Raw genomic sequence first — 15,227 nt, 5'->3', positions numbered from 1 at the left:
TCTTGGCGATGAGGTGGGCTGCCGCCCCCTTCACCCCCCCCCCCCAACAGAAGAGGGCACATCCCCTTTCTGGCAACCCCCTGATGTACCATTTTGATGGAGTGGTCACTTTTCACTTTTACAACATTTCTCAAACAAAAAACAGTGTTTGGGACCTGAATAGGGCATTTTTTCACTGTTTGAGGCCTTAAAAGGAGGGGGGGGGGGGCAAAAAGCCGCAAAAAACACGTCTATATGAGGTAAAAGGTTAAGGAAATCACTGTAGCGTTTCAGATGCTTAAACCATAGGTCAAACATAGAATTAGGCATAACTACGGTATTCAGAAAACATATAAGAAATGTTGTCTTCACTGATTTGTTAATAGTGACCGTTTTCAATTAATAGTTATGTCTATTTATTAGCCCTAAATTTGATATGAAGTACATGTATAAGTACAGATAAGAACCAGTCAATTTCTCATATTTGATAAAAACCGAGCATAATCTTATAATAAAAGGTTAACCTTGTATGAAACCAAACTTGATTACTAGTAATAATGTTAAAAGTTTATAAAAGATTTTAGTTTCAGAAAAACAGCAATTATAAACTTAATTTTAATGCATTAATATTTTAGTTATAAAGTGTATCATTCTCTTAACACTACACACTGTGCTGTGCAAAATGAGCTTTTATGTACTATTTATTATTCTCTATCGTGTTGTACAATGTTCACTTATTTTGCTATAGCATTATATATTATTCTTTGTGACGCAACCAGTTGCGCATCTTTTTGATATTTTATTCTTTGAGACAATAGCTTAGAATAACGTTACAATAAACTCATAAACTTGTAAATACATATCTGGTTCATTACACTTGTCCTTCAAACCCATGTTTGTTACTCATACGAGTATTCATCAAGTTGTTTTTTGTTTATATATCTAATCAGTGGTTCGGAATGACGAAACTTGGTCGCAGTTCGAGTAGGTTTGTACACAATCTTAAACTATATATGCAACTATTTATTATTGCTAGCCCACCTCTCGTTCTTAAATGTATTCTTTCGAAACTAACTGATATGACTTATTTCCTAATTAATGTTATGACTAATATGTAATAAATTTAAACAGGATTTCAACTTAATTGAATTATTGCCGCTAGCAAAGCAAAATTATTTTATCCAACATATGTCATTGAACATTTTAAACGATCATCCAAGAGGTGACACATTCTGATAGTCCACAATCACGTGTTACGTTTACACAACGACAGTGTTATCTGTCTTATTTTTTACTTTCAATCTGTTATAGGAAAATGCTCCGCCGCCGACGATTGGCAGTAACAGTAATAGAAATAAGAGCCACAGTAAACATGATCCATCGCCTGAAAACATAAAACATGTTGGCAATAAGCAAACATACAAAACTATTGGACGTAATGATATAATTATTGTGCTGTGATCAATTCAACAAGAAATACAAACTGGCATACCTAATCAAAATTACTACATTATGTAATTTGTGGTAAGTGGATCAAAGCTAAGTAAGCGTTCTTGTTTACTTTAACAAAAATACTTGCCTATGCCAAATCAGTATGTTTCTGTAGAGTCAAATATCGTACAAGTACATGAAAGACGTATAATATAGTTTCGACATTTTTCTGATGTGATACATTGGTCTTGTGATGTTAAACAATGTAGATAAAAATAAATTCAACTGCAAATTAAGTGCCACTTTTGAGTGAAGAGTGGTGTAATCATGGTGAACCAATGGTCTTTAACAGGTACGTAATGCAGGATGGTTTTTTTCATCAGTAAGGTCCCCTTAGTGTCTTTTAGATATATAGGAGGAAATCAGTGTTAATGCTTAAAAATACGGGGGCGTTAGTGAAGCAAAATACTCATATAAATTAGGATGTATCTCAGAAGTGTTCAACAGTAAACTATGTCGATATTCAAAACCCATCTGTTTCCTATAATCAGTAATTGATTTGACTTTGTTTGAATCTAATATTGACAGAATCTGTAAATAATATATGCACCCATATGACTGACTTTGTCAAAGGGTATTTTTCAAACTAGATTATATGCAATACGTTTGCTTTTGCAGTCTTTTATTCATTTGATAAACTATTCATTTATTTATAAATATAAGCGTGAAATCACATACTTCGTATCAGGTACGTTCACTAATTTTTACTTTTACCCGACCATTATACTCGATCTGTGACATATATGACCCAGCAAATCGTACCTTCATCGACTAGCTTTGTAGTTGTTGTGCCATATATTCTCAATGACCAATTGTTAACTTCACCTAATATAAACAAATTTTATTAGTTATATGTTGCGTAAAGTATGATTCATTTAACCATTTTGCAGGAATGATTGAACGTTTAAAATTATGATTAAAGCAAACGAATGTTAAATCAAATAAATGTTTGTGGAAAAAGTGCTATATTTAATGGTATCAAAGTTTGTATAAACCAATAGCCATGCCTCACTTCAAAATAGGTTTAACGCACGTTTTTCCGTGTTATAACATCTGCAGAGTCCCGAGGAACGGTTGGTGCCCGAGTCTAGTAGGGCGAGGGCTCCAACTGTTCCGGGTACTCTGCAGACTTTATAACATGAAATAAGCGTGCGTTGACGCTATTATAGCATAAAACTTTAAAAACAGATTCATGATGTATATTTAAAACAAAACACATAGTTACATTAAATCCTTGTGCTTAGACGGTATTCATCCAATTCTACATGTTTTACGTAAGCGTTTTATTTTTCCGGGGCCAATAACTTGGGAAATACAAATGCAAACTTTCAATTACTCTACCAAATACAAAACATGACCCTCAGCAATTCCTAGAATGATTTCAGATTGACAGTAAAAAAAGACAAGTGGACATCAGAATCGTTCTTTTTTGCAAGCACACAATTTATAAACAAGAGGGCGATGATGGCCCTGAGTCCCTCACCAGAAACAACTGCTTTTCAGAGTTGGAAATTATCCATTGTCAATATTTACTAATATTTTATTTGAGCATAGAATATGTTTAAACAATAATTTGAAGAAATGCCATGACCTGGGGCATTTAAGCTTTAGCTTAAACGGCGCCAATCAAATTAATATGAGCAAACTTGATAAAAGACTACCTAATAATGCTACAAAGTTTGGTGATCATCAATCAATTATTTCAGTAGGAAATGTTCAAAGATTTTTCTATTTTTAGCCCTAGAGACCCCTAAAAGGGACCAATCAAATCAATATGACTATGAACTTGATAAAAGCGTACCTAAGAATGCTACAGACAAAGTTTGGTGATCATCCATCAATTAGTTCTGTAGAAATAGACGTTTAAAGGTATTTCTTTTTTTAGTTTAAGCGGCCCCTAAAAGGGGCAAATCAAATTAATATGATCAAAATTGATAGAAGACTACCCAAACATGCTACAAACAAAATTTGGTGATCATTCTTCAATTAGTTCTATAGAAGATGTTTAAAGGTTTTTTCTATTTTTAGCTCTAGAGACACTTTAAAAGAAGCCAATCAAATTAATATGATCAATCTTGATAACATACTACCCAAGATTGCTACAGACAAAGTTTGGTGATCATCCATCTATTAGTTCTGTAGAAATGAGCGTTTAAAGGTATTTCTATTTTTAGCTTTAGCTGCCCCAAAAAAGGCCAATCACATTAATATGAGCAAACATGATATCAGACTACCTACGAATGCTACAGACAAAGTTGGGTGATTATCCATAAATTAGTTCTGTTGAAGAAGACATTTAAAGGTTTTTCTTTTTTAGCCCTAGAGACCCCTAAAAGGGGCCAATGAAATTTATATGAGCCAATTTGATAAATGACTACCTAAGAATGCTACAGACAATGTTTGATGATCATCCATCAATTAGTGCTCTAGATATAGATGTTTAAAGGTATTTCTTTTCTTAGCTTTGGCGGCCCCTAAAAGGGACCAATCAAATTAATATGAGCAAACTTGATAAAAGACTACCCAAGAATGCTACAAAGTTTGGTGATCATCTATCAATTATTTCAGTAGGAAATGTTCAAAGGTTTTTCTATTTTTGGCTTAATTTGAGCATAGAATATGTTTAAACAATAATTTGAAGAAGTGCCTTTACCTGGGGCATTTAAGCTTTAGCTTAAACGGCGCATATCAAATTAATATGAGCAATTTTGATAAAAGACTACCTAATAATGCTACAATGTTTGGTGATCATCCATCCATTAGTTATGTAGAAGAAGATGTCTAAAGGTTTTTTTCTATTTTTAGCCCTAGAGACCCCTAAAAGGGACCAATCAAATTAATATGAGCAAATTTGATAAAAGACTACCCAAGAATGCTACAGACAAAGTTTGGTGATCATCCATCAATTAGTTCTGTAGAAGAAGGCATTTAAAGGTTTTTCTATTTTTAGCCCTAGAGACCCCTAAAAGGGGCCAATCAGATTAATATGAGTAAATTTGATAAAGACTACCCAAGAATGCTACAGACAAAGTTTGGTGATCATCCATCAATAAGTTCTCTAGATATAGATGTTTCAAGGTATTTCTATTTTTAGTTTTAGCAGCCGCTTAAAAGGGCCAATCAAATTAATATAAGCAAACTTGATAAAAGACTACCCAAGAATGCTACAGACAAAGTTTGGTGATTATCCATCAATTAGTTCTGTAGTAGAAGATGTTTAAAGGTTTTTTCTATTTTTAGCTATGTTGACCCCTTAAAGGGGCCAATTGTAATGACATGAGCTAATTCAAGTGTGACAGTCACAAGGATGCTACAGACCTAATTTGAAGTAAATCTGCCAAGCGGTTTCAGAGAAGAAGACGATTGTTGACGCATGACGACGGACGACGGACGCCGGAGTATCCCCCTTTGATACTAATAGCTCACCCTGAGCCTTTGGCTCTGGTGAGCTAAAATATCAGGAACTAAACGTTATTCTCTAAAATAAACATAAAGAGCATTTATCAATATAAACATCAATAAAACAACATTTCTCATATTTATTTTGTGTTATCTTGTTTTGTAAGTTAATCGGAGGGTTAAACTGAATGACAGATATTTGTTTACATTGACAACTGTCCGTTCCTTAGAAAGGACGACTACCAAGATCAGCGGTGATGTCTATACGCCGTACTTGCGGCATAGTAAGTTACTTGAATGCTGCTCACCGTTATGCGATTGACGCCCTCTAATCAAAAAATTCAATATAACAAGAGTGCATGACTCTTTGGCAAACGGACCAATCGTCAATTTTTGTTTGTTTGTTTACTGGGCCCTGTATGTACTAGTAGTATTGCGCATAGGTAAAACCCGGCTATAACAAGAGCGCGTGACTATGTAAACACATTATTTTGGTCCCGTTATAACATGGGCAAAAGAGGGGGAAATAACCGATTTTATGCTATACTATATATTGTCACGTTTATTGGTTCGTGCAACATTTGTTGAAAAAGTCATTAATTTCATAAAAAGTTGTGTTCTTAATGCAAAGAGATGCATGCATATAATTGCATTTTCAATAGGCTATTCCACTTGATATATGACGTCAGTATAAAAATGAACTGATAAATACGTTCGGTAAACTTAAAAATATATTGAGAAACACGAAGTATTGCACAAAAACATATGTGAAAACTGAAAACCTTTGTTGGAAATGAGTTGACAAATTGTACGTATAGTAATTGAAACTTAACAAAAAAAACACAGCTTTGGAAATTTATATGTTCCGGCTATGATTATGACTTCTCTGTACAGTTTCATTTCTGTGTTTACATTCGAACAAAAATGAGTTCCAAGCATGTATAGCCGTTGTATTAAGCTAGTGTTACAGTTAGGATAGTAATAATGCGATATTTTAATATTTCATTACATGACATTACTAATCAATACTCTTTATAACATATTTCAATTTAAACTAACTAGCGTTAGTGTGTGTGTGCTTTTTTTTATAAATATTGTTAATATATTTTGTGATACAGAATGTTTATTCGATAATATGAGACGTTTGTTACTTTTAAGAGTCAATACATTTTTTACCTAATTCTTTATAATCCATATCTAGAGACATCTGGAGAATCCAGTTACCATACGGTTTTTCATCCCAAAATTGTAATGTCATGAATGTCCATTGCTGTTAGAAAGTATTTTTAAATTATTATTTTTATCTATACAAATGACACTGACTTTTGTGCCTTCAAATAGAGATACTGTCTTAAATTTTATGAAAGAAAACATATATCTTTTGTTTTGTTCTACTCATTTGAAGTATTTATCCACACAAAAGGTATATATAAGTCAGTTTTTTGAGAATACAAATAATATATTTTTAAGGTTTTATTAATAGTGCGAACAAAATATTGGTAAAATCAGCACAACAATTTTCAAATATTGTCAAACAAACTTGTCTATACAAGATTCGAATCACTGTGAGCATAAAAATACGAGGGGAAGTCAGAAAATACCCGGACCTTTGACGTTCTCGAAAACCATTCAACATTTTAAAAAAAATCTTTCTACTCTTTTTCAAAATATTCTCCACCTACGTCTACGCACTTTTGCCATCTTCGTGGGAGCTTTTGTATTCCCGCTGTGAACCATGAAGTAGACCTATGTTTTAGGTACTGTGTAACAGCAGATATCAAAGCCGCCCTGGTCTTATATTTCTTTCCAGCAAGCAATTTTTTCAGTTCAGGAAACAAATAAAAGTCACAGGGGGCGAGGTCTGGGCTATTAGGAGGGTGAGACAACAATTGCCATTTGTAAGAGTTGATAACCTCCACTGTAGCTGCGGCGGTATGGGATGGGGCGTTATCGTGAAGAAGGAGGACATTTTTCTGTGCTAACCTGGGACGCATTTGCTTCAGCTTTTCTCTGAGGTTTTTCAGAATTACTTCAGAATAGTACTTGGCGGTGACAGTTTGACCTTTTGGAATGAAATGAGTAAGTATCATTCCTCGTGAATCCTAAAAGGCAACAAGCCGAAGGAGACAGCTTAAACTTTTGAGGAGGTGGGGAACCAGCTCGTTTCCACTGCTTTGTCTGAGCTTTTATCTCAGGTTCGGAATAATGAACCCACATCTCATCTCCAGTGATAATGCGGTTCAAAAACTTGTCTCCTTCACAATTAAAACGACTTTAATGTTCTTTTGTATTGGTTACTCTGGTTGCTTTTTGATCTGCGGACAGCTGTCTAGGCACCCACCTGGCACTTACCTTGCTCATGCCTAGGTGTTCGTGTAAAATCTTGTGTGCCGATGCCTTACTGATGCTAAACTTGTTGGCTACTTCCTCCAAAGATACTCGACGATTTTTGTTGACAAAAGCTTTAACATTTGCTACCATTGTTGGGGTCACCGACTCAGCTGGCCGCCTAGTCCTAGGCCTGTCACGAACACATGTTCTGCCTTCACGAAACTAAGAAACCCAGTTGTAGAAGGTTGAACGTGATACACATTTATCAGAAAATCTTTTTTCAAGCCTCTGAAAGATGTGGCAGGGCTTTTTACCTTCTGCAACCAGAAACTTTATTACAGAGCGTTGTTCCTCTAACAAAGAGTCCATGATAGACGAAACACCTATCATATATCAGAAGGCAAAATACTGTGTATACACAACTATCATTGAAAATAAACTGACCACGTTATTGGCGAATGAATGTAGTTTTCACCTATATATAATGTGCGTATATAACTGCACGTGGAAAGAGAGGAGCATGAAAAGTCCTGATATTTTCTGACCGGCCCTCGTAGTAATAATAAATTATATTTGATAACTAATTCTGTATTTATTTAAACACTGAAAAAAGCAAGAAACGTCTATAAATACAGGAACAAACCAGACTTGAGCTCTGCATATTATCATGATTTCGTCTTGTAAGTAGTTGGGACTTTGTACCAGATGGTGATATGAGAAAAAGCTGGATAGAACCTCTCAAGGAAAATGTAAATGTTACATCTACTTCAACGTGTTCAATTCTTTGTATTTCGTTTTCAGTACTGTTGCATCCGTTTGTAAATATGGTACTTTCAGCTTTTCTGTTGAGATCCTTTGGAAATATTTGTCTTCAAAAAGTATGTACATATTATCAAAATATAATTTTGATTTTTGAATATTAATGATTATATACCTCTTCAAAGTTACTTTTCACTTGCAGATTAATCAAATGTTTAAATACGTTCCAGCACAGTATAATTTTCCTAAATATACCGGATATCTAACTTTTATGAACATATTTCCACTTAAATTAAAATGAAATATTCCCTAGTGAAATTGACTCATGATTTTAAGATACAACACAATATGCAAATATAAAAAAGCATACATACGCCTTTGGAAATGGTATTTTGTTTGCTGTTAAACAAATATGCTGCTCTTTTACAGACTTCCAATGCTGGGCAGCCTCAACAAGCAATTCGGAATTCAACAATCCAAATCCAAAGTAATCGGACACTGTAAATACGGATAAGATCTTCACAATTCAATACCTACTGATACAAAACCTTTAGTACGATTGAATAATTTAACTGTAAGCTTTATCGGGTAAGTCATGTAGTTTTTCTTGTAAAATTCGTTTAAAGAATTCCACAAAAGGTCCAAAATTTTTTAAATATATAATTTTTTTACATGGATGAGATAGGGCACTGAAAACATGACAAGAGTCATGGCGTATTGGTATTGTGAAAATATATAAGTTGATAAGTCATTGCTATGGACCTATGACGAAGTTGAAAAATATTCAATTTTAACAAAACATTGTACTTTTACATGTCAATCCAAGACTTTGCCTTGAACCCAGCAACCCCAGACTCTATCCCAACTTAAAGGACCACCTTAGGTATGTTCCTTGTAAATATGAGACATTGATAAAAAATGCAAAAGCTGTATAAAAAAATATATTGTCATCACAAGTGACAATGACTTCGTGACTCCAAGCACTGGACTATCCAATGTATGTCCCTTTCAAAAGTTCAGGCTATAAATAAAGGCTGTGTAAGCCAATGCACAAAAAATCTATTTATAGCACCCCTGATTTTGACCCACTGACCCATCATTCAATCCAAAACTATGCAAGATATCTTACGACCCAATATGAAAGACATAAGGGAATTAATAAAGGCTATATGGGCAAAAATGTTAAAACCTATCTTTAGCGCTGGTGACCTTGACCCAACTGACCCCCTAACTCAATCCAAGGATAGAAGTTATCATCTTTACAAATATAAAAAAAAATAGCAGATGTATAGAGATCTCTTATTGGTGTTCTTGATCTTGACCCATTGACCTCTTACTCAATCAAAAGAAAGAATAACATGCAGGTTTTCTTCAAACCAAATATGAAAGACGTATGTCCATAAATAAAGGCTATATTGGCAAGAAACAAACAAAATATATTTTTAGCACTGATGATCTTGTCCTAACTGACCCTTAACTCAATTCAGTTGAAGAGGACCATGCAAAGTATCTTCCTACCAATTAAAAAAAACAGTCAAAAAGTAAACGTTGTATAAGGCAACAAGTATAAACCTATTTTTTTTTGGCAATCTTGACCTTCACACCCTGACCCCTACCTTAAACAATAGGAACAATATCATGTAAGTTATCTTCCTACCAAATATGAAATACCACTGTCAATAAATAAAGGCTGTATGGGCAAAAGCGTAAAAAAAGCTATTTTTATCACTGGTGACCTTAACCCAACTGACCCCTTACTCCACCCAAAGGAAGAATACCATGCAAATTATCTTCCTACCAAATATGAAATACATCTGTTAATAAATATAGTCTATAAGGCAAAATTGTAAAAAAATATATTTTAGCGTGGCTGACCTTGACCTATTGTCCCCTTGTTCGATCAGAAAGAAAAATATCATGCAAGTTATTTTCCTACCAAATATGAAACACATCTGATCATAAATAAAAGTCGTATAATCAAAAGTGTAAAAGTCTATTTAGCGCAAGTGACCGTGACCTAACTGACCCCTAACTCCTTCAAAAGAAAAGACCCCAATTTAATGTTCCTACCAAATATAAAAGATATCTGTCAATAGTATAAGATTAATACACCTGTAAAAAGCAAAACTCTATTTCTAACATTGGTGACCTTGACCTTGACCCAATTACCCTAAAAGGAAGTGGACCTCCCTTATAAGGTTGAATAAAACATGAATGATATCAACTAAAAATAAAGGTTGTGTGAGCAAAAATGTTTAAATTTGTATTTCACATCAGTGACCTAGACCCTAGAGACTCCTTACTCCATGAAAAATTAGAGGACCGTTAAAAGTATCCACCTACGAAATACAAAAGATATCATTTAATAAATTAAGTAATTAGGAGATACTTAAGGTAAATCGAACTTGCCGGGAAAGGTAAACCATACAAGGCCCTATTTTCAAAATGATAAAAAGAGAAAGAACTAGGAAAAATTGATGATACATTTATATAACTTGGCAATTATCATGTACTTTGTATCTATAAGTAAGTGTGATTATTATATTATAAAGTCATTAGTATAGATAGAACTTAAAATATATCCAACTTTGCGTTTAAGGTTAACCAATTATTCATTTTAAGTGCTTAAAAGGGCAATTACTTGGTAAAAATAAAAGCTATAGTTATGTTACTTGCCCAGATCACGTACTTGGTGTTGATCAGTAAGTGTGTCAAGTATGAAGCCATTGTTATAGGTAAAACTTGAGAAAAATCCAACTTGCCTCTTTAGGTTAACCTCGTACGGACGGACGATACAATAACTATATGCTCGGGCCATAAAGATAGTATTTTTGTGCAATTCGGGTTACAAGCTTGTAACACTTTTCAAGTTTGGGTCAATTTTTAAGATAAAAATAATTGTTCTTGATTTACGTAAATGGCAAATAATCTTACAATTTACAGACAAATGTTGGTTTTTACCCTTTATCAAATGGACATTTATGAACCATTTATCTTGAAAATTTATTTCCAATCACGTCATATAAAACTAGAACTATTTCTAAATGTGATTAATACCCCTGCAAGACTGCTTCGGAAATGAGGAAGTTACAAGAAACAGAATACCTTGTTAAAGTATTGCAATAAGAGTTATGGTTGTGTGCAATTAAAGATAGTTGTGGTTCTTGTATGTTGCTTTTCCTTTCAATGTTGTTGACCATTATTGAAGTTTTATTGAATTACTTTGTAATAAGTCCAGAAAAAGTTACGCTTTCTAAGCACTGCACTTCCTCTCATTGCGCTTGACCATTGTATGAAGTTGCATTGAATTCTAAACATTACTTTTTAAGTTATGCACCAGGCAAGAGAAAAGGAAAAACGGGCAATAACTTTACAAATACTGAAGACGGCGTTATGGCTATTGTACACTGCACCTCCTCTCATTGCCCTCGACCATTGTATGAAGTTGTATTGAATTCCAACTACTTGTTTTCAAGTTACGCACTGGACAAAAAAGTAACAAAGGGCAATAACTGTAATTAGTCCAAATAAAGTTATGGTTCTTGTGCACTGCATTTCATCTCACTGCCCTCGACCACTGGGCAAAAACTCTTAAAAGAACCAAGAAAGAGTTATGGTTTCTGTGCACTGCGTTTCCTCACAATATACTTGACCATTGTATGAAATTGTATTGAATTCAAACCAGTAGTTTTCAAGTTATGCTCTGGACAAGCAAAAAGCAATTGAAAAATAACAAAGGGAAATAGCTCTTTAATTCCTCTGGACAGGGTAATGGTTCTTGTGCACTGCACTTCCCCTTATTGTGCTTGACCGTTGTATGAAGTTGTTTTGAATTTAAAAAAATAGTTTTAAGTTATGCTCCGGACAAGGAAAAGTAACAAAGGGCAATAACTCTGCAATTAGTCAAGTTGGAGTTATAGTTCTTGTGCACTGCACTTTTTCTCAATGTCCTTGACCATTGTATGAAGTTATATTGAATTCCAACCATAATTATGTCTTCAGGTTATAGTCCGGATAAAATAAAGCAATGGAAAAGTATCAAAGGGCAATAAATCTGTAATTACTTAAAATATAGTTAGGTTTCTTGTGCACTGCACTTTCCCTTATTGTGCTTGACCATTGTATGAAGTTATTTTGAATTCCAACAAGTAGTTTTCAAGTTATGCTACGGACAAGGAAAAGTAAGGACAAGGAAAATGCAATGGACCGCTGGACAGTCCGACCCCCGGCTGACTCCTATATAACCCCCTCCCCCCAAACTTCGTTTCGGGATTATAAAAACCTCTGTGGCGAGCCTTAAAATTGTGTGTATTTAACATATCCAGTGTTTAAGCAAATGTAGAACACAAAGTTTTAATCTTAATGTTAATTTGTTCTGCGGAAAACTCTGTTTTTACTTTGCAACGAAGTTAACATAATGCGATTTGCCATTAAGTCTATACAAACTAAGTGACAGCACAGGCGGTGCAAATTTTCTTTTGTATAACTTTTGTATTAGATAACAATATAATGTTGTATGCCAAATATCTAATACCTCAATCTCTTAGCATTGTGAATTCTGAAATAAAGTTCTTTAAGACAACTTTAGAAAATATTTTGAAACAAAATAATTGTAAAATGGCAAAAAGGTAACCGTATGGCGCAAAGCATAAATTGCTTTCATCCATTTACGATATTTCTAATGAGAAGAAAGTTGTGCTGATGTTATGGCGTTCCATACTTAACCAGGCAAAAGTATGTAAGTTTATATGGGTAACCTGTATGTCCAGCTCCGTTTATTTGTTCTCTACCATACTTCAGATTGGATAAACTGGATGTATTTACTATCAAATGTTGAAGGTCTCGCCATGTAAGACTTGGGCTGAAATATTCAAGAAAACGTTTATATGATCTCTGTTCGTTCCCTTTCGGAAATATTTGTAATAAATGTCTAGGTATTAATGAATGCCGGTTAGGTGGACTCGAAGGCGATATATTACAAAAAATGTATTAACATCGGTGTGAAAAACAGATAAAGAACTTCTAAACGTTAACTTTGAAAATCCGTTGCAAATAACTTTGATAAGTCTTCATTATTATTTCCAAGTCTTACAATATTGTTTTCTTTTTCAAAATGGTCCATGGCCTATTTTTATTTTTATTTGAGTTAAACGCATAATAACAGTAATAGTGTTCAAATAAATTTTGTCATGAAAGAAATGGCATATATTTTATCAGTATTGTATGAAGTTATTATACATACTTTGCTTGCAAAACGAGTGCAAAAATTCCTGCAGCCATTGGTGCTGCAGCTGATGTTCCAGAAAATGACGTGACACATGTGCTGTTTAGAGAAGTTGTACACTGAAATATATTGAACACAAGTGTAACCATAAAGAGAAGTGATGCTTGTAAATGTTCAATAAAGAGAAAATATTACTTTGATTCTGTTCAGTTAAATATGTTTAAAAAAACAAGAATAGCATGCTGATGCATGCTAATATTTTCACCGATCGATATCACCAGAAAATTTTTCTAGGAAGTTAAAATAGGATTTTTTTCTCAGAGACTCGGATAGGAGTATATATTAATAAAACCACACTTATGTGTTTATAATAACTACAAGTCAATAAATACTGTATTCATAGAAATAACATGTATGACAGATTCCGTGGGAAGGTTGACAAATGGAATTCACAAAGCAAGCACCTACCCACGCTCATACCATTTGTAATAGATGTATCAGTAATTCTCTGTTACCTTAAAGTCTATAAACAGATTAACAATATCGCTAAAGTGAAAATCCCGTTTAAAGCGACCAAACTCTGGGACACAAAACAACATATCGTTCGTTATTTTAACAAAGTAATAATGAAGGTAATGGTGATTTGAGTTTGTATACAAATATCATGCAATGTTTAGTTTTTGGTTCAGGTGATATATTCATTCGATTGCAGAGTATATTAACATTCGATGAATGTATCTTATTCAATCGTAGCACAATGTGTCCCGCCATTGTGAAGATTTCCATTTCCAAAATAGAATAATTAAATATCTTAAATTGCAAAACAGAATAAGCTATGTTGCCAAGCATAATGCGCCTCAACTATATGTTCAATAAAATGAAAAGTGAATCTTAAATCGTTTTTTGTGGGACCATAGCAAGCGATGAAGACCGATTTGGGCTTCTTTTGTCATGCATAGTGTTATATTCAAACTGTAGTGTTTTTAGAATAATAGAAAATATAAATAAGTCTCACAATGTTATTTGTTGATCCTCCTCCACCACTGAATGTACTGGCCATGATAGCAGCGCATGGTTCGGCATACCCAGGCGGTTGAAATTTATAAGAAACGCTACTGATTGCTATTGTATGAATACTATTGACAAATCCATCACAGTTACAGTTGTCGTCCGTGCCACCATTGCCAGCTGCCCATACATATATTGCGCCTAATCCGTTACGCCCCTACTCATAGAAAATTAACAGTATTTAGTAAATTAACTTATATTCAGATGAAATCACAAATGAACAGTTTTGAATTAAACAACACATTTGTAAAGAAAATATTATATTGTTACAGTAAATGTGACATTTCGAACAATTTACAATTATTGCAGATAATTTGATTTGTGTACCACGTATTAACTGTATGTTAACAATACATCTATTTGCATGAAAAACCTTAGTGGACGACATATGTATTGTAAATATCGAATCGTTGGCTTAAGGTACTCACAGGGATATCAATTATAAATGAAGTAAACAGTCTTGCTAATGTGGTAAGGTGAATTGTAAATTGCAATAAATTACATGTTTTATGTAATCATTATTTTTAATAGATAAATAATTGAACTAGAATGTGTCCATGGGACACGGTTGCCCCAACACGCCACATGTGGCACAAGTTGAAAACTAAAAATCTTTTTACTAAGTAAGAGCAAGAACTTTCCAGATGCTGAAAAAAAAACCCACAAGCGAACCCCAAGGGGCATAAGTACACATACTGACCAACATTCTTGTACACTTTCAGGCCTACAGGTCAAATACTTTTTGAGCTATGCATGAACAAGTAGAAAATTGCAAATTTATACTGAGTCAAGGGCAATAACTCTAACAAAGCTGAAAAAACACGTGCAAAATCCCAGGTACACAGTGATGTTGATCATTATTCCTGCAAAGTTGATTGATTCTAACTCAAGCACTCAAGGAACAAATAACACAACATAATGAAACGGTTTTTACTAAGTCAAGGGCAATAACTCTACAAATACAGGATACATCCAC

The 15,227-nt window shown here is 33.9% G+C and overlaps 1 protein-coding gene across 1 annotated transcript in view; it reads right to left on the bottom strand.

The window, feature by feature from the left end:
- Positions 1-699: 699 nt before the first annotated feature.
- Positions 700-15,227, bottom strand: part of LOC132730814 (proprotein convertase subtilisin/kexin type 6-like) — a 31,892-nt gene continuing 17,364 nt past the window's right edge. Inside the window, exons 8-15 of the mRNA XM_060716860.1 lie at positions 14,199-14,408; positions 13,202-13,302; positions 12,717-12,820; positions 8,334-8,457; positions 7,844-8,069; positions 6,046-6,139; positions 2,233-2,295; positions 700-1,363 (exon numbers count right to left, since the gene is read on the bottom strand). Coding sequence (XP_060572843.1) covers positions 1,239-1,363; positions 2,233-2,295; positions 6,046-6,139; positions 7,844-8,069; positions 8,334-8,457; positions 12,717-12,820; positions 13,202-13,302; positions 14,199-14,408 — 1,047 coding nt within the window. The 3' untranslated portion in view covers positions 700-1,238. The remainder of the gene's footprint in view (positions 1,364-2,232; positions 2,296-6,045; positions 6,140-7,843; positions 8,070-8,333; positions 8,458-12,716; positions 12,821-13,201; positions 13,303-14,198; positions 14,409-15,227) is intronic.

Source organism: Ruditapes philippinarum, unplaced genomic scaffold (genome assembly GCF_026571515.1).
Source record: "Ruditapes philippinarum isolate M1 unplaced genomic scaffold, ASM2657151v2 ctg3703_1_1_1_1, whole genome shotgun sequence".
Classification (NCBI taxonomy): domain Eukaryota; kingdom Metazoa; phylum Mollusca; class Bivalvia; order Venerida; family Veneridae; genus Ruditapes; species Ruditapes philippinarum.
This window is presented reverse-complemented; position numbering and strand designations above follow the sequence as displayed.